Source organism: Bos grunniens, chromosome 1 (assembly GCF_055505025.1).
Source record: "Bos grunniens cultivar Pamir isolate PY7600 chromosome 1, Bosgru_T2T1.0, whole genome shotgun sequence".
In the NCBI taxonomy this organism is placed as follows: Eukaryota; Metazoa; Chordata; class Mammalia; order Artiodactyla; family Bovidae; genus Bos; species Bos grunniens.
In genome coordinates this window covers 155,111,767-155,132,126 of record NC_141165.1, presented here as the reverse complement: position 1 = coordinate 155,132,126, position 20,360 = coordinate 155,111,767, and the positions used below count along the sequence as shown (strand labels likewise).

Genomic DNA, 20,360 nt, shown 5'->3' with positions numbered 1-20,360 from the left:
TGAGAACAGTAAAAGTGAAGTGATTTGTTTACTATTACCACAAGAGATGGAGGACAGATTTTGGGGTGAAAGTATTTCACAATTTTCAGGTTGTATTCGAAACATAAGAGTGAAAAATGACTTCTCATCTAATAATAATATAATAACAATACATAGCCATTGCAGAAATATCAGAAAATACGGACAGGCAATTGTCTTTGAATGCGGTTAATCCTCTTTTGTGTATGCAGTATGTGGATAAATACACGCACACATATAAAACCGAACTAGTGTACACATGTACCGAAACTAAAATTAAATCATACTGTTTTACATGGTGTATATTTTCACTTATTTCATAAACATATTAAATGCATGTTTGCCTATGAGCTGGCAAACTAGGGCCTGTGGGTTAGATTTTGCACAGCCTGAAAGTTGAGAATGGTTTTTATTTTTGAAAGGGTTGTGAATGAATTAAGGCTATGTGACAGAGACCATATATGGCTCAAAAAGGGTGAAGTTTTTTTCTCAGTCTTCAAAAGATTGATTCACTCTTTTAAACAGTTAGATTGGCTCTAATTTTTCTGAATGGAATCTGCATATCAGTGAGTATTAACAGAGCTCAGTCTTTGCATTTGACTGTAATCATTTCTTTAGGACAAATTCTTGGAGGAATTTGGGATTAGAGCAAGCCCAGGTTAAGGTTTTCAACACATACTGCCAAATACCTTCGGAAAGACTGTGTCAAGCTATATTCTCTGCATTTCTTCTAAGTCTGGGTATTTACTTACTTTTTATATTTACCATTTGAGTCTTGAAAAAAGATATCTCATAACTGTGTTAATATACATTCTTCAATGGTCTGAGTAGTCTGAGTACCATGTTCTATAAGTTGGGCTTTCTTTCTTTTCTACGAGGACACGTACACAAACACGCAGTCCCACAATTCCGAGAATCTCTAAGTATCCAAGTTTGCTCCATGGGATTCAGCTATCATCACTTTGGAAGCACAGATGAGTGTGCGTGCACACCCACACAGCCTTTAACATGGCTCCTTTTGCTGCTGAGTCACTCAGGCACGTCTGACTCTTTGGAACCCCATGGACTGTAGCCCACCAGGCTCCTCTGCCCATGGGATTCTCCAGGCAAGAATACGGGAGTGGGCTGCCATTTCCTTCCCCAGGGGATCTTCCCAAGCCAGGGATCAAACCCATGTCTCCTGCTTGGCAGGCAGATGCTTTACCACTGAGCTGCCTGCAAAGCCCTCTGCAAGATCAGGATACCAGAGATGTGATGGAGTCTGGCAGACAGCCACTGCCAGCTGCTCCGGAGCTGTTAACACAAAGGCCAGAAGGAGCCGCCTCCCACGGTAGGGAAAGGAAGAGCGGGCACGCCTACTCCTGGCATCCAGGCTTCTCTCTCTGGGCCCCGTGTGCACACACACCTGGGTGCTCACACATGCCAGCGCTACTGGGATCTGATCTGGGGGAGGGGCTGCAGTATTAAGGAAAACACAGACCCCCAAAGTTATGACAGCTCAGACACAGGCCTTTCTGAACCCTGTTCCACACTTCCTGTCAGGCTGTGAAACAAAGCAAAAAGTAGCAGCTACTGTATATCAGAAGTGAACACAGCATTCTAAATCAACTATACTTTAATGAATAATAGCTTCAAAAACACGTAGCAGCTGCTCCTGCCTGAGTGACGGCTTTATACAGGCACAGAGAGCCCTTATTGTCAAAGAACAGGTTATCATTCCACTTTTTTGGAGAAGAAAATGGAGGCTCAGAGAAGCCAAGTAACCACTCCAGGGTGACAGAGATAGGAGGTAGCAGGGCTGGGAGGTGAAACCAGCCCTGCGTCTAAAACACCTTTACAGAACTTCTTGCTTTATGGCAAAGCAAGTAACGATGTGCTTAGCGATGATGATGAAGGTAATAAACAAGACAAACTCACTGTCTGGCGCCAGGAAGAAAGAGCCCATACAAATGACCAGCTTTGCGTTCTCTCTGAATCCAACCACCTGGGGGATGTACATGTCCGTCGTGTTTACCCACACGTCTGTGAGGTCACAAAACGATCTTGTGACGTTTATACAGTCCTTGACGACCTTCATATCTTCTCGTTTACTTTGAAAGGCAAAGAGATGGTCAAAGAAAGTGTTAGCCTGTATGTGATGAGGGTCCATTAACCCGAAGCCCCGATTGCATGTTCCTTTGTGGCTCTGCTCTCAAAGGTCCCTTGTGGGTTTTCTTTCCTTTAATTTTGAAATTTTAAACATTTTATTTTGTATGGGAGCACAGCTGATTAACAATGCTGTGACAGTTTCAGGCGGACAGCAAAGGGAAGTATCTCCATGTTGTCACCGGCTCTCACCCCCTTATTTCAAGTGGAACACCTTACCTCTCTCTCTTGATCCCTCTTTCCTGTCTTTATCTTTCTTCATACCACTTGCCCCCACCTGGCTTGTTATATCTTTGCTGACTGAGACCTCTACCTACTTTTGGAATGTCTGCCCCAAGAAAACAGGGATCTGGGTTCCGAGTGTTACCCCTGGCATGTGGTAGGTGCTCAGTAAATATTTGCTGGGTGAATGAATTAGCAAATGTTGGGTGTTCATGGAAGAGGCCCCAGATCTCTTTAATTCTACAGGACAATCATGACTGCCCCTCCCTGAGACTCCTTCTTTCTCAGATTGAGGATGTCACGGTCTGGTCCTAAGTCAGCCTATATGGGACCAACACAGACATCTGCTCTCTTGAGCTTCAGAAAGGCAGGTGGATGATACACGTGACTGCCTAAGGCAGGGAGAAACTTACAGTGTTAGCAGGTAACAAAGAGAAACCCAATCCTAAAGGAAACCAACCCTGAATATTCATTGAAAGGACTAAGGTCACCTGATGCGAGGAGCCAACTCGTTGGAAAAGACCTTGATGCTGGCAAAGATTGAGGGAGAAGAGGGCGGCAGAGGATGAGATGGTTAGATAGCATCCCGGACTCAAAGGACTCGAGCAAACTCCAGAAGATAGTGAAGGACAGGAAAGCCTGGCATGTGGCAATCCGTGGGGTGGCAGAGTCAGACATGACCTAGCGACTGAACACCAACAACTAAGAGACACCCACCAGAGGTCCTTCAGCAGGTCAGATAGCAGCAGTAAGAGCAATAAGATGAACAGCCAACTAAGGACACTCCGAGGGGCAACTGGACCAAAGTAAGGCTTAGGAGTGTGATTGTTGGATGTGGGAATAAGAGAGCCGAAGAGGACACCGTCCATTAGGCATGACTCCCTGCAGCCACCCCTGAGCAGGAGGATCGGCACAAGGAGGCTGAGCTCTGTGCCGAGGGCCATAGCTGGTTAGTGACCGAGCCAGACTTTGGACCTGGGCCTGTCCTCGTCGGGACCAGGTGGGTTTCTGATGTCCCGTGTGCCTCCCTGAGTAGAGAGGAGTAAATATAACCTATCAATATGGTCAGCAGGTCTTTGGACTTCTGTCCTCAGAACGATGCAGCACTTTCAATGCCCAGACTTACTGAACTAGGGAAGTGATTGTGAATAATGACGATAATTATTTTGCATCTGAGGCTTTGACTGTAGAAATTGGCATTGGTTCTCTAAGTACAAGTGTGTCAAAAATAACTTTGGGGTGTTCAGGCATTCAGTGCAATTAAAAATGGAGGAGTCTTTTGTCTTGGACTTTTAAAGCTCTGAATAAAACACTGAGACTGAGAGGGGCTGAGTGAGGGGGAGAGAGAGAGAAAAGCTCTATGACAAGTAAGGTCACCTCTTCCCTACTCTCCACATAATAGGAACATGATATAAATTAGCAAGAGAAAAACAGAATGTCAAACCTACCTCATGATTGTGTACCATAATGTATAGTGAGTTGGTACAATTGAATGGTTTTTTAATTCCCATGATAAGACTGACTGGAAATTTCGGAATCTCATCTTTAAAGTGCAATGTTCATCTGAAAGAACTAAAGGGAACAGAAGTTAAAAAAAAAAAAAAAAAGATTGAAATCTGGAACTCAGTGTTGTTATCTTGGCCATGGTTCAAACTGTCCCTTGGGATCTGAACTCCCACATTTCTAGCAGAGAAGCCCCTCTAAGAGGGCTGGGATCTTGGAAACCCAAAGGAAATGGTTTTGTTGAACACTAGAAATGAGCTAATACAAGTAATATACAGGAACTCAGCACCGTGTAAAGAGAATTTGGTGGTAGTGCTTTAAGTGGTTAATTCATATCCGACTCTTGCAACCCATGGACTGTAGCCCACCAGGCTCCTCTGTCCATGGGATTCTCCAGGCATTTGGAGTGGGTTGCCATTTCCTTCTCCAAGGGATCTTCCCAATCCAGGGATCGAACCTGGGACTCTTGCATTGCAGGCAGATTCTTTACTCACTGAGCTACAAGGGAAACCAGAATTTGGGCTCACCCAATTATCACAGGCTCGCAGCAGCAATTTGGATCAAAATGATCTATGTTATCCCGGGCTACCTCATGCTCTCAAGTCAATCCTCAACCCCTCCTCTGGTCCCCCCTACATAGCTCAGCCCATGGCAAGCTTTCCTTCCCATGAATTTCCCACTGTGCTTGTTCCCCATCACACAGGGGAGGTGAAGACTGTGTGCCCAGATTGGATCTTTCCAGGCATTTCATCCCCATGCCTATGCTGGAGTAGATTTGACTCACAGACCCATTTCACAGACTGTGAAATTGAGAAGTTGAGTTATGCAACTCAGCTGGGATGTGGCAGTGGCAAAGGAAACCTTACAGTTACATTTGTCAACTCTGCCTTATATGGTTAAAATTTAAAAGAGCATCTTAGTTTCCTGTGGTTAGGACCTTTACCTCTTGGTTGCTAAGTCTTCATCCCCCAGTGCTCATCACAAGGCTGGATACATATTTAACCCATAGCGAAGTTTTGTGGGAAGGTTTATATGTAGACAAGAAATTTAGTTTAAAAAAATGTATTTTCTCTTATCTGGTACCAGGTACCAGGTAACAGGTGGAAAATTGTAAATTAAAGAGAAATGATTTCTGGAAGATTTTTTTGTTTGGCACAGTCTCCTCATTCTTCTATTAGTGAGAATATTGAGAGCTGGATATATTTTTAAGGGGCTTCCCTGGTGGCTCAATGGGAAAGAACCCACCTGCCAACGTAGGAAACCCTGGTTCAATCCCTGGGTCGGGAAGATCCCTGGGGGAGAAGTGGCAACCCACTCCAGTATTCTTGCCTGGAGAATCCCATACACAGAAGAGTCTGGTGGGCTACAGTCCATGGGGTCACAAAAGAATCGAACGACTGAGCTAATAAACAACAACCACAAGAACAATTCCTTTAAGGGGTTTAAAAATTAACTCTAGTGTTAATTTCCTGTAATAGTTTTATGAGACAAATGTGAAAATCAGAATTGGCTAAATTCTCCTTCTACAGAGAAAGTATTTGAGGAAAAAGATTCAAACAAAATGGCAACAGATTTGGACTCAGAAATCCAATTTCCCACATTTTTTGACTTCTAAATGGTTGCTCCCCCACTCACACCCTTAGACAAAATTTTGTTAAGTCAAGAAAATCTCTTACCAGGCGCAACATACGAAATACCAAACACGAGGCTGATGTGCACTGGAAAGAAGAAAAACATGTTAGAAAAGCAAACAATACTCTCTCCAGGCTCAATTTATGACTGTCGCTCTGAGTCTGGCATTCTTCCACACACGTGTATTAATATTGGACTAAGACTTTCTTGTGCTAAAGAAAAAGGGTCAAGTAAATGGTTCTGGGCTTCCCAGGTGGTAAAGAATCCACCTGCCAATGCAAGAGACATAGGAGACTTAGGTTTGATCCCTGGGTTGGGAAGACCTCCTGGAGTAGGAAATGGCACCCCACTCCAGTATTCTTGCCTAGAAAATTCCATGGACAGAGGAGCCTGGCGGGTTATAGTCCATGGGGGTCACAGAGTTGGATACGACTGAATGAGCACACAAAATGATCTTAAAGAGTTGATGGTATCAGCAGTGCATCTTCCAAGGATGTTTCGTCCTCAGTGGATCCAAAATAAGCTGTTTGGGAACTGATACTAGTAATGAGGGTTGGCTGGTTGGGGAACCATCCTGAGAAGCAGTCATCCATCTGGAACAATTCTCAGAATGTGAATAAGCATGTTGCTAATTTTAAAACTTCCGAGGCGAAGATATTTACCAAGGTTGGTGGAGGGAGAAAGGTCTCGGTGAAGGGAAGGGGGATTCTCATTTGTTTTCTGATGTCACCACGACTCAGAAGTGGGAGGGCAGGGTTGGCGTATTTTAGTAGCTGAGGCCCTACTGTGCTCACTGTCACATCCTTCCCAATGCATGACATTTCTTGGGGGAGAAGTGTCCCAACCATGGATCCCTTACTGGTAAACTATGGAACGGATGACACAGTGATACTGAAATAGAACCAAAACAAAGGTAAAGAGAAGGCACAAATGAATAGGGCGATGGAAAAAAAATGATAATAAATGAAATGTGGAAACCAAAGTTTAGGGGTGACATTTTGGTTTTGTGATGAGGAGGGAGATAGGAGTTTTTTGTTATTTAGTTATTAAGTCATGTCTGACTTTTTGTGACCCCATGGACTGTAGCCTGCCAGGCTCCTCTGTCCATGGGATCTTCCAGGCAAGAATACTGGAGTGGGTTGCTGTATCCTTCTCCAGGGGATCTATTCCAGGTGGAATTTTTTGGAGGGGTTTGAGATATCTGAGGTTATTGATATTTCTCCTGGCAATCTTGGTTCCAGCCTGTGCTTCTTCCAGCCCAACATTTCCCATGATGTACTCTGCATAAAAGTTAAATAAGTAGAGTGACAATATACAGCCTTGGCATACTCCTTTTCCTATTTGGAACCAGTCTGTGGTTCCATGTTCAGTTCTAACTGTTGCTTCCTGACCTGCATACAGGTTTCTCAAGAGGCAGGTCAGGTGGTTTGGTATTCCCATGTCTTTCAGAATTTTCCACAGTTTATTGTGATCCACACAGTCAAAGGCTTTGGCATAGTCAATAAAGCAGAAATAGATGTTTATCTGGAAATCTCTTGCTTTTTCAAGATCCAGCGGATATTGGCGATTTGATCTCTGGTTCCTCTGCCTTTCCTAAATCCAGGTTGCACATCATGGTTCACATATTGCTGAAGCCTGGCTTGGAGAATTTTGAGCATTACTTTACTAGCGTGTGAGATGAGTGCAATTGTGCAGTAGTTTGAGCATTCTTTGGCATTGCCTTTCTTTGGGATTGGAATGAAAACTGACCTTTTCCAGTCCTGTGGCCACTGCTGAGTTTTCCAAATTTGCTTGCATATTGAGTGCAGCACTTTCACAGCGTCATCTTTCAGGATTTGAAATAGCTCAACTGGAATTCCATCACCTCCACTAGCTTTGTTCGTAGTGATGCTTTCTAAGGCCCACTTGACTTCACATTCCAGGATGTCTGGCTCTAGGTAAGTGATCACACCATCGTGATTATCTGGGTCATGAAGATTTTTTTTTGTACAGTTCTTCTGTGTATTCTTGCCACCTCTTCTTAATATCGTCCGCTTCTGTTAGGTCCCTACCAATTTCTGTCCTTTATCGAGCCCATCTTTGCATGAAATGTTCCTTGGTATCTCTAATTTTCTTAAAGACATCTCTAGTCTTTCCCATTCAGCACAGGCTGGAATCAAGATTGCCAGGAGAAATATCAATAACCTCAGATATGCAGATGACACCACACTTATGGCAGAAAGTGAAGAAGAACTAAAGAGCCTCTTGGTGAAGGTGAAAGAGGAGAGTGAAAAAGTTGGCTTAAAGCTCAACATTCAGAAAACTAAGATCATGGCATCTGGTCCCATCACTTCATGGGAAATAGATGGGGAAACAGTGGAAACAGTGTCAGACTTTATTTTTCTGGGCTCCAAAATCACTGCAGATGGTGATTGCAGCCATGAAATTAAAAGATGCTTGCTTACTCCTTGGAAGGAAAGTTATGACCAACCTAGATAACATATTCAAAAGCAAAGACATTACTTTGCCAACAAAGGTCCGTCTAGTCAAGGCTATGGTTTTTCCTGTGGTCATGTATGGATGTGAGAGTTGGACTGTGAAGAAAGCTGAGCGCCAAAGAATTGATGCTTTTGAACTATGGTATTGGAGAAGACTCTTGAGAGTCCCTTGGACTGTGAGGAGATCCAAACAGTCCATTCTAAAGGAGATCAGATACTTTGGCCACCTCATGTGAAGAATGACTCATTTGAAAAGACTCTGATGCTGGGAGGGATTGGGGGCAGGAGGAGAAGTGGATGACAGAGGATGAGATGGTTGGATGGCATCACTGACTCAATGGACATGGGTTTGGGTGAACTCTGGGAGTTGGTGATGGACAAGGAGGCCTGGTGTGTTGCAGTTCATGGGGTCACAAAGAGTCGGACATGATTGAGCAACTGAACTGACTAAACTGAACTGAAATATATTCTCCTGATCTGTTATTTCATTATTACCCTTTGTTGAATAGAAAAACATTTAATTTTCATAGAACACCTTTTTTGGTCATGATGTGTGCTTTATAAGCTTTAAGAAATCGTTCTTTACACTTAGGATACATAGATATTGTCCTACAGTTTGCCCAACCCAGGGATTGAACCCAGGTCTCCTGCATTGGCAGGTAGATTCTTAACCACTGAGCTGCCAGGGAAGTCCTAGGGGTCTGGCCTCTTTCCAAATATAGGAATGGAGTGATAAACTCCACCCTGGATTAGAATGAGAGTATTAAGGGGAATTCCTCTTCAAATTACAATGAAGCTAGCTCCCTTCATTATTGAGCCTCAAGCCTATGATTATTTAGTTGTTTTCCTAAAACACCAGTAGAACAGAAACCCATTGTATATCAAACCATCAACACAGAATTCCTATCTAAGTTCCACTTGGCTCTTGACATTGGGCAGCTTATACTGTGTCCTCAGGACCAGGAAATCAACTGGCTACTTCCTAACAGGGTCCCTGTAGATGGAGCTGTGAGAAAAAGTGACACTCACCCATGGGATACAAATTCAGTGGTCCAATCGCTGACACATTCTGGCTCAAAAGCATTTTTGTTGTTTTATGTGTCCTTCCTTTCCTTTCACATCTGAAAAGAAATCAATATTAGGTGATCAGAATTCTGAAGTACCTAATTAAACTGCAAAGACAACAGACAAAGACAATCTATATGCAGGTCAAGAAGCAACAGTTAGAACTGGACATGGAACAACAGACTGGTTCCAAATTGGGAAAGCAGTACTTCAAGGCTGTATATTGTCACCCTGCTTATTTAACTTATATGCAGAGTACATCACAAGAAATGCTGGGCTGGAAGAATCACAAGCTGGAATCAAGATTGCCGGGAGAGATATCAATATCAGATATGCAGATGACACCACCCTCATGGCAGAAAGCGAAGAAGAACTAAAGAGCCTCTTGGTGAAGGTGAAAGAGGAGAGTGAAAAAGTTGGCTTAAAACTCAACGTTCAGAAAACTAAGATCATGGCATCTGGTCCCATCATTTCATGGCAAATAGATGGGGAAAAAATGGAATCAGTGACAGACTTTATTTTTTTGGGGCTCCAAAATCACTGCAGATGGTGACTGCAGCCATGAAATTAAAAGATGCTTGCTTCTTGGAAGAAAAGCTATGACTAACCTACACAGCATATTAAAAACCAGAGGTATTACTTTGCTGACAAAGGTCTGTCTAGTCAAAGCTTTGGTTTTCCCATTAATCGTGTATGGATATAAGAGTTGGACCATGAAGAAAGCTGAGCACCAAAGAATTGATGCTTTTGAACTGTGGTGTTGGAGAAGACTGTTGAGAGTCCCTTGGATGGCAAGGAGATCCAACTAGTCCATCCTAAAGGAAATAAGTCCTGAACGTTCATTGGAAGGACTGATGCTGAAGCTGAAGCTCCAATACTTTGGCCACCCGATGGGAAGAACACATATGAGCAACTGAACTGAAGTGACCTGGGTCTTACTTGTGGTGCGTGGGATTTATCTCGTTGCAGCATACGGACTCTTTAGTTGTGTCCCTTGGACTCAGTAGTTGAGGTCTGTGGGCTTCATTGCCCTGTGGCATGTGGGTGGGATCTTAGCTCCCTGATCAGGGATTAAAACTGCATCCCCTGAATTGCAAGGTGGATTCTTAACCACTGGGCCACCAGGGAAGTCCCCAGCAGGAAATTCCTGATTCCAGGTTTCCTCTCTGCCCTTCTGGGAGCTGGATCATTCACCCCATTTACACAAGGAGCTTTATCTCAGCTTGTGGGACCAATAGCCATTTGGTTCCAAAAATTTAAATATACGAAAAAGCAAATTTTGAAGTGTCTCGCTCCCTTCGGAAAACTATTTTTATTTTTATTTTTTGGTTAGTCCTTCAGAATATCTTCATACATGTTGTTGTTCAGTCGCCTGGTCATGTCCAACTCTTTGAGACCCTATGGATGGCAGCACGCCAGGCCTCCCTGCCCCTCACTGTCTCCCGGAGTTTGCCCAAGTTCATGTTCACCTTCATGCATAAGCAAATACAAAAATGTATTCTTATTCTCCCCAACCCTATTTTTCTAAATCGGAGATAGCAGGTGACGCTAGTGGTAGAGAACCTGCTTGCCAGTGTAGGAGACAGAAGAGAGATCTTCTTGACCCAAGGGTCGAGGAGGGCATGGCAACCCACTCCAGTACTCTTGCCTGGAAATCCCCATGGACAGAGGAGCCTGGTGGGCTACAGTCCATGGGGTCAGAGTGGGACACAATTCAAGCGACTTAGTACACACGTAGCATATACACTGCCTGTCTAATTCCTGCTTTTTTCCACTTAAAAATAAATTTGGGAGCTCTTTCTGTATCTGCACCAAAGAGAATTTCTTTCTTTTTTTTTTTTTTTTTTTAATGTAGTTACATATAGTCTACTCTGTGGACGTACTGTGATTTATATGACTAGTCACCACAAAGAACATTTGAGTGACTTCCAACTGTTTCTGCAATGGATTCTCTTGAAAATGCCTCATTCTGAGCATGTCAAGTCTAAGTGTGAGAAAGCTTCCCAGAAATAGTACTGCTAGGCCAAAGGGGGTTCAGTCAGGGTCCCGGCAGGTAAGAACACATTCAACTCTGGCTAAGTTAAGGAAGATTTTCATCAAGGGACTATTTAATACAAATGTGTGAGCAGGCTACAGGCCAACCATAGGGATGAGCATAGCATCTGAAAGTAACAGCAGTGAGGGCTGTTATCATCGTGGGCTTGAGGTACAGAGGGAACGTCCCAAGCCTGGAATTAGAAAGGAGAGAGTCCAGCGTGAGGAGCACAGATATTCCTCACTGTCTTCCCTCTCCTCCCTTGGGGCTCCCCATTGGTTGACTCCAATCGAAGCCATAGGACAAGGCAGCTGGTGGCTGTACCTATACAAGATGGGATCCCAAGGCACAGTAAAAGGTGGGGAAGGTGGAGGCTTGGTTTGCAGGGGCAGACAGAAGAGACCAGGCACAAAGTGACCATGCACGTCTTTGTTTTTTTTTTTTGGCTTCACTAAATGTGAGGCTTGTGAGATCTTAGTCCCCGACCAGGGATAGAACCCTGGCCCTCTGCAATGAAAGCCTCTCTGAAATGAAAGCACGGAGTCTTAACCACTGGTCCACCAGGGACATCCTTGCATTTGCAGCTTTGATAGAGATGGCCACACTCTCGCCCTTACGGCTGTAGTGGTTTGCACAACCTCTTGCAGTGTGTGAGAATTTCTGCTTCCCCACAAAGAAAGAGCTTGTAGGGAATGATAATGATAAATAATGATTATGATAATAACTATCAAGCTCTTGGATTTCTGAAAATCAAATTCATGCCAAAATTCAAATTCAAAATTCAAATTCAAAATCAAATGCCAAGTTGTCTTCAGACTTATATTAATTCTGTACTTCTCTTATTCTAAGTAAGACCGAGCATATATGGCAGAGGTGTTTCCTTTTGAGTTAACTGTCTGTCTTTGAGTCGTTGCTTTTTTTTTTTTGCATTGATTCTTAAATTTTTGTTTTGGAATATAAATGCTTTACAATGCTGTGTTAGTTTCTGTTGTACAGTAAAGTGAATCAGTTATACGTATACATATATCCCCTCTTTTTAAGACTTCTTTCTTCACATCACTTTGAAGGAACTTTTTAAGTACGAGGCAAACTGGCCCTCTGTGATATGAGTCACATCTTTTTTTATTTTTCTCCGCCATTGTCACTTGTCCTTTGATTTGCCTGTACGGCTTTTTTTTTTCTTTTTTAACGGAAACTTCTGAGCTTTTAGACTTAAAGGTATTTTCTTTCTTAGCATCTGCATTTTGAGTAAGTTAGTCTTCTTCACTCCAAGGTGAGAAAGGAAGTCTTGAAACAGTTTACGGAGCCCCCAGTCGGTCTCATTCCTTCTCTCCCCCAGATCTCTGTCTCCATCCAGACTACTGGGTGTTCTCCTGTCCCCGCAAACACTGGGGTAGCACCAAGCCCCAAGTCAAAGTGAAAAATGACCCCCGAGTAGCAGACATGAATTCAAGCTAAGAATACATTAAAAAGTCCCCTCGACTATCACGCTATCAAGCCCAAAGACTCCAAGTCAAAATTGCCACCTGCCACCCATGAGCTATCCAGGCACCACAACTTTTCCCGTGACATGTGCATGCTTGGTAGTGTCTGACTCTTCACGACCTCCTGAACTGTAGCCCACCAGGCTCCTCTGTCCAAGGGATTCTCCAGGCAAGAATACTGGAGTGGGTTGCCATTTCCTCCTCGAGGGGATCTTCCCCACCCAGGGATGGAACCCACAACCCCTGCATCTCCTACATTGGCGGGCAGATTCTTTACCACTGAGCCATCTGGGAAGTGTACCATCATTAGAACAACCACAGAGATGTCTTTATGACATGCGATGTTATCTGCCATCATCACTCCTCAGCAGAGGGCTTGCCTGGTTGTGGATGTTCTCTAGATGCTGGGAGCACCAAGACCGTGGAATACCACCTTGGGGGTGACTCGCTTCTACCTGACCACTTGTCCTGTGGCCTCTGGTCTCTCTGTTTTGTTCTGATGGTGGCACATTTCTGCCCTTGTTCTGCCTCTGCAGAAGCTTCCCTCTCCTCAGCAGTTGAAAGTACACACACACAACCACACAACTAGAATCCCTCTCTCTTGCTCTGGGCCACAGGACGTTGCCTCCCTTTCTTTGTTCCTGGTGACTCATACTCCACTGCCAATTAGATATCTGATAGCAGATTCTTGCTTCCTTGGAAAATCTAATTTCCCATCTTGGCATCCCGCCTGGAACTGTTCATGAAGCTCTTTAAAACTTTCTGACTCCAAGCAGCTCAGCCTTCCTAAAGCTCTGGTTACTCTTATCTCTGCAGCCAGAGCCGGCTTCAGCCACCCTAGGGGCCCTGCACACAAGAAGGGTCCCACCCTTGGTTTATTGCTCTCCTGTGGCCATCTTGAATCATGGTGCATTGATGCCCTCCTGGCGTGTGTGCAGGGAGGCTGGGCCAGGCAGAGTGGAAGCTATCCCTGGCCCGCCTTGCCTAGTGGGTGGCTACCTGGTCTGGCGGGAGCTAAATGTCAAGGTCAGTCTTGATCGGGGTACATAGCAGGGCCAGGAGCAGAGGTTTAAAGACTCTTCACTGTCTGCCAGCATGCTATGGGTTGGGATGGCAGATCCTTGGAAAGGGGAGACTCAGGGTTTGCCTTGTCCAGAGTCCATCTCAGGCTGGTGGCTAGCAGTTGAGGGTTGTGGGCAGCCTTCAAGTTCAAGTGCATGTGTGCCCAGGGCTGCCAGGGCAGAAGGGTCCCCGGCAGCTGTGGGCAGTGGCACTGGCCCTGGCTGTGTGCCCATGGGAACCCTCTCTTCCTCTTTGCTCCCCTTCTGAGTCTGGGCCTGAGTTTACTGCTTCCACCTACTTCTAGGAATTCTCCCAAGATGTGCTAGGAAATGCCAACTCTGTATTATTATTTGGTGATTCACCATCAGGCTTAAATGCTTTTATATTTGCATTTAGATCTAGTTTCAGTTTAGTCACTCAGTCGTGTCCGACTCTTTGTGACCCCATGGACTGCAGCACGCCAGGCCTCCCTCTCCATCACCAACTCCCGGAGTTCACCCAGACTCACGTCCATCGAGTCAGTGATGCCATCCAGCCATCTCATCCTCCGTCGTCCCCTTCTTGCCCCGAATCCCTCCCAGCATCAGAGTCTTTTCCAATGAGTCAACTCTTCACATGAGGTGGCCAAATACTGGAGTTTCAGCTTTAGCATCATTCCTTCCAAAGAACACCCAGGACTGATCTCCTTTAGGATGGACTGGTTGGATCTCTTTGCAGTCCAAGGGATTCTCAAGAGTCTTCTCCAACACCACTGTTCAAGTGGCCACACAAGTGTCTCGCTCTGAACTCTGAGCCACAAATCACACCTGCTCTGAACCTCCTATCACCACGACCCCTCTCCCTTCCTCCCGCCCCCAACCGTCCTTGTCACTGATCCCCAGACAAACACTACTAATTTTCAAGGCCCAGCTCAAACAGATGCTACTGTGGCAAAGTGACTCTTTGAGTTTCAACTCCTCCTAACAAAGACAGACAGACAGACAGACAACCCTCACAGAACTTGCTGCCTGCTATTCTCCGGGTAGAGAGCAGAACTGTGTTGTTTCTTCTGTCCGGCACTGCCTGACACCTGGCACATCTTCGCTGGTCAGTGAATGAATGGATTCAGAAAAACTCTACAAATAAAATGACATATATCCCCCCTCCCCCTGAAATTAAAAAAAAATACAAAAAAGCACAAAGAAGAAAGTAACAAGCATTTTTATTTTTACTACCGGGCATCAACCATTGTTAATGTCTTGGCATATTTGTTTCTGGTTTACTTCTTGTTTTGGTAAGAATAGTTCAACTCACTCATTTAAAAAAAATAATAAAAATAAGGCATAAAAGTAAAATCTCAGTATCCAGATAGTTCCATCATTTACATTAATGAACAACATAATCCCAGAGATCTTTCTATGTACACACGCAGCACACACGCAGCACACACACACATACACACACACACAGGGTATTTTTGTCTAAATTTAATTTTACTTGGAAAAAAACTGAAGCAAAGGCAGAACAATTGTTGACATTTCAATTATTTTCATAAGAAAGAATAACTCCCTAAAATATCCCTCCAAAGTTAAAAAAATTACAAAGGCATTGGAAGTTGGAATACAATATTCACATCTCTGTTTACTGATCCACGCCTTCAAAGATGAGAACTATAGGGCCCACTCTCATATTTCCTTCCATCTTCCTCTTCTGCCCCTACCTGATCACTTTTTCTTTTTGTGTGTGTACCTAGAGTTGCGTAATAATCACATTTTATTCCACAATTTCCAAAGATGTTTTATATTAATTCCACATTTACATAAATCCCTTTTTTTTTTTTGGCTGTGCTGGGTCTTCATTATGGCACTTGGACTCTCTATTGTGGCCAACAGTCCTTTATATCATGAGTTCTTGGTGCCTGAGTTCTTTACTTTGACTTCTCTCTTTATTTACTATTTGCTGGATTTTATTCTCCAGCAGTTTGTTTTTTCCATAAGGGCTCATGGGTGCTGAATTTCCTTTGTTCTTTTGAAGAAGCCCCTTTCTGTTGACTTTCAATCTGAATGACATCTTCTAGCTAGATGACACACCCTCTTGGGAAAAAGTTTCTTTCCCTAGAACTTTTCCCTTGGAACCATTGTCCTCCGGCATCTAGCACAGCCCTGGAGACATCTGAGAGCAACTTGATGTGATTTTTCTCTCCTTTATTTACTCTTTTTTCAATTCCTAAATAATAATAATTCTTTTCCTTTGCATTTAAACTACTGAAGATACTAAGCATTCCTATATGAAAATTTCCTGGAAAATGTCATGCTCTTTTGGCCTAAAGACCATTTTTTCTTCATTTCAATAAAATTTATCTCATTTTTGTTTGCATTTTCAGTCCCATTTGTTGGTTTCACTATGTCAGGAAACTCAAGTGTCCTAATGCCTGACTGTGCTTTATCTGTCTTCCACATCGGATTCTTAATAAATGACTTCACGTTTGTCTCTGAATTTTTGGAATTAAGAGCCTTTCCTCTGTTAAAATATTTTTACTTTCAGCAGGATCTATTCTATTTTTTCCTCTTTTTTCTTCTGTAATATGTTTCAATGATCTTCAGTGTATTCCTGTAAGTCTGCAATCTTCTTTTCATCTCAATTAAAATTTTTCTTATCTTTGAGTTTCTTTTATTGAATTCATATTTTTAAATCAATTTTTGAAGGATCTAAAGCTATTGTGGTGGTTCAGATGGTAAAGAATTTGTCTGCAAAGCAGGAGACCTGGGTTTGACCCCTGTGTTGGGAAGATTCCCCTGGAGTAGGACATGGCAACCCACTCCAGTATTCTTGCCTGGAGAATCCCATGGACAGAGGAGCCTGGCAGGCTTTAGTCCGTGGGGTTGCAGAAGAGTCAGACACAACTAAACAACTAAACAACAACAACAACAACAAGCTATTGTAAAGAATGGCCTTCTGTCCCAAGAGTAATATTTTCTTTTCAGTAAGATTCCTGCAAGCTATCATTGGTGGCTCAGGTGGTAAAGAGTCTGCCTGCAGTGCGTGAGACCGGGGTTTGATCCCTGGGTCAGGAAGATCCCCCGGAGAAGGGAATGGCTACCCACTCCAGTATTCTTGCCTGGAAAATTCCATGGACAGAGGAGCCTAGTGGGCTAGAGTGCATGGAGTCACAAACAGTCGAACACAACTGAGTGACTAATCCTGCAAATTATCATATTCTTTCCTTTCTTTTTTTTCACACCATTTCTGCTTACCTCATTCATACTTTGATTCCTTTGTCTCCTGCAATTGTGATACAGTGGAGTGAAATCCTGACCTCCTTTTAAAAACTGTGCCTGATTCCAGTTTGTTCTGTGAAGCCTGGGCAGCTTCTCTAGCCCAAGGCATAGGTGCTGGGATGTGGGCGCGCCTATCAAGGAAGTGTAGTCTGGGCTCTGCTTCCTCCTGGAACACCCGGTTCACTGTCCTGCAGGCATGGTCGAGGAGGGGTGGGTCAACCATGGGGCCTTTGTGGGGTCCCCTGACTCTGGTGCTGGCTTCTCCTGTCCTGTACAGCGCCCCCCCCACCCCAAGTATATTTCCCTCCCACCCCTGAGCAGAAAGCGCCTGCTGCTCCTTTGTCCGAAAAGGAAACAGCATGTATAGATGTGAGAGTTGGACTGTGAAGAAAGCTGAGCGCCAAAGAATCGATGCTTTTGAACTGTGGTGTTGGGGAAGACTCTTGAGAGTCCCTTGGACTGCAAGGAGATCCAACCAGTCCATTCTGAAGGAGATCAGCCCTGGGATTTCTTTGGAAGGAATGATGCTAAAGCTGAAACTCCAGTACTTTGGCCACCTCATGTAAAGAGTTGACTCATTGGAAAAGACTCTGATGCTGCGAGGGATTTGGGGCAAGAAGGGGACGACGGAAGATGAGATGGCTGGATGGCATCACTGACTCGATGGACGTGAGTCTGGGTGAACTCCGGGAGTTGGTGATGGACAGGGAGGCCTGGCGTGCTACGATTCATGGGGTCGCAGAGTCGGACACGACTGAGCAACTGATCTGATCTGATCTGAAGTCATGCTAAAACTCATGGTTTCGTTCTTTCTTATTTATTAGGGAACACTTTTAGGATTTTTGTGGATTCCCTACCATTTTTTTTTCTGGTGGTCGGATACACTCAAATTTTAAATATATTTAAAAAAACCTCAGAATTAAAACAACAGTGTTTCAGAAAAACAAGGTTTAAGAATAACTCTCCCATGTACCAGTTTGTTAAACCCTGGCTCATGGGGATACTGAATGAATTCATTTTCCTGCTGGTTCTTGAAAAGATTCTCAATGGTTCTGAACTACTCCCTACCCAACATCCATCCATGTCTCTCTCTCCCTCTCTCTTTCCCTCTTTCATATTCTCCTTATTCCACTTCTTACCACCCTTACTTTGGCCAACTGCTCTCCCAGCAAACTGTTTTCATTTATTCTTCCTGAACTGCACACCACCAGTTTCATTCTTTGAAGCAATGAAAAGTTCTCAGGGAAAAGTGTCATCAAGCTCTGCCAAGAGAGCCTATCTCACAAATTATAAAACACACACTTCCTTCTGACATCTGAACATCTGTGAGATCAGGGTGCTCTGTATGGTGGCATCACATACCATAATTGACAGTGGTTTTTCCTACCCAGTGACATAAAAGTTTTTAAAGTACACCTTATATCCATCATTGTGTCTTACTTTTGGTAAAATATGATTGGCCATCAAAGAATACACATGCTTCAGACTACAACAGTTTAAAGATTTGTAAATGTCACAGGAAGTCCAACATGCTCTGTGTATGCAAGTGGAGGAGGATGGAAAATACATTTTAATAAAAGTTTCACTTTCAAGACAGTACCTCCAGGCAATGATTCTTCCTCTATTTTTTTTTTTTTTTTTTTTAAGGTAAATTACCAGGTGTCACATTTCCGGAACCAAATCTCAGGCAGATTGTCTTTAAGTTTGAAATAAATACATGAGAAACATTAGAAGAAATACAGGTAAGGATAAAAGAGTCACACAGATTTTTGATGATCCAACTCATGGACTAGAGAACTCTGAAGTTCACTTTCTGCCACAAAGAGGTCAAATCTTACCAACTAAGGGCACACTGATGGATGTTTTCTTTAGAGCAAATTTTGCTGCGGTTTTGCTTTCACCCCTGTCCTCTCCCAGTCAGGACAGCAGGAGGCGGGTACTTTGAAACCTGGCCAAGATGCGGGGCAGGTGGCAGCCCAGTTGGTCTCGGGGTCAGTTTGCCTGAGACCAGGAGCGGGTAGGCGGGGCTGGGACTCCAGGACTCTGGCAGCACCTGCCTCCGCAACTCCTACCTCGTTCCACTCAGTTTCTAAGACTTTTTTTTTGCCAAACAAATGCAAGGAGATCAAACAAATATTAAAAGAGAAAGAGAAAGAGACACAAAGAGAGACAGGATAGCTAGAGTTCCTCACAGCCATCGTTCGCTACGTTAAGTGGGTTGAAGGATCCAACTCCTAACTGGGTTTAACTGGTTCCATCGGTCAGAGTCGAAACGTGAAGCGTCGACTCGCACCCGGTTCCTCACTCCCTCCCGACCCCGGACGCGGGTCCACTCCTGTCTCCGCGACGCTGTCCATCGCCCTGTCCCCACTCCAGCTTCCAAGCGATGGGTTTGTAAGGCCGTAGGACCATTCAGCTTCGGGGGTCCCTCCGTACTCCTCTCCGGCGCGGGGACAAACTATGCCTAACCTTGTGTTCTGCTGGAGGGCGGACGGAAGACCCCGAACCGGAGACCCGAGCCGTTAACCCAGTTTTGCAGGGCGCTGTGGACCCTAAGGAATTTGACTCTCACCTCTAAGCGGCCAGGGCCCTTGTGGGGGGTCAGGTGCGGGTCCCTGGGGGCTGCGTGGGGGGCGATGAACGGAGGACGCCCGGACAGGGCCGAGGGCAGCGCGGCCGCAGGGGACAGTCAGTGGATGCTCCCCAGGAACCCTCCAGGGCTGCGGGGAGCTTGGAGAGGGGACGCCCCCGGGCAGGGGTGCGGTGTCGCGCGCGGAAAAACCCTGCGATCCGGGGCGCAGGCGGTAGGAGGAGTCCCGGGCAGATAGGCTCCAGGAGAGGGATTCCGGGAAACGGCGGCGCAGAGACGGTGTCGCCCGGTGCCCTCCCCAGCCTCCCCCGCACCGTGATCCCCGCCGCCCACGCCGGCCCGCGTTACCTTGGCAGTGTGGCCTCGCCGCTGCCCTCCGGGTGCCAGCCTCGGGCCCACCCGCTTCAGCCGGACTCCGCCGCCGCCCCTCCGCACCCCGGCTCGGCGCTCGTGACCCCGATGCGGGCTGCTGTTGGCCCCTTCCGCAGGGACCGCCGGCGCCGGGCAAAGGGTAGCAGAAGGGGAGTAGGGGTGGCCCGCAGCCTCCGCACCCGGGGCGCCCCGGATGGATCTCGGGGTCTCCGCCCAGAGAGGTGGAGCAAGTCTCCGGCGCTGGTGCGCGCGCCCGGCTGCTTTCGGATACCGCGCGGGCGGAGCCACCGGGGCTTATACTTTACCCGCGTGTACACCCTGGGGCCAGAATGATGTCTGTTCCTTTCCAAGGCAAACCGTTCCACATCACAGTAATCCAAGTCTATGCCCCGACCAGTAAATGCTGAAAAGCTGAAGTTGAACGGTCCTATGAAGACCTGCGAGACCTTCTAGAGCTAACACCCCCAAAAGATGTCCTTTTCATCACAGGGGACTGGA

General features: G+C 45.2%; 1 protein-coding gene across 3 annotated transcripts in view; it reads right to left on the bottom strand.

Moving 5' to 3' along the window:
* Positions 1–20,064, bottom strand: part of IFNAR2 (interferon alpha and beta receptor subunit 2) — a 34,543-nt gene extending 14,479 nt beyond the window's left edge. For 2 of the 3 annotated variants that reach the window (XM_086322401.1, XM_086322417.1), the window contains exons 1-5: positions 19,839–20,064; positions 9,027–9,118; positions 5,565–5,606; positions 3,834–3,957; positions 1,936–2,108 (exon numbers count right to left, since the gene is read on the bottom strand). In XM_086322401.1, the coding sequence (XP_086178527.1) occupies positions 1,936–2,108; positions 3,834–3,957; positions 5,565–5,606; positions 9,027–9,081 (394 nt within the window). In that variant the 5' untranslated portion in view covers positions 9,082–9,118; positions 19,839–20,064. The remainder of the gene's footprint in view (positions 1–1,935; positions 2,109–3,833; positions 3,958–5,564; positions 5,607–9,026; positions 9,119–19,838) is intronic. The other variant, XM_086322408.1, reaches the window with a different exon arrangement.
* Between the last annotated feature and the right edge of the window lie 296 nt (positions 20,065–20,360).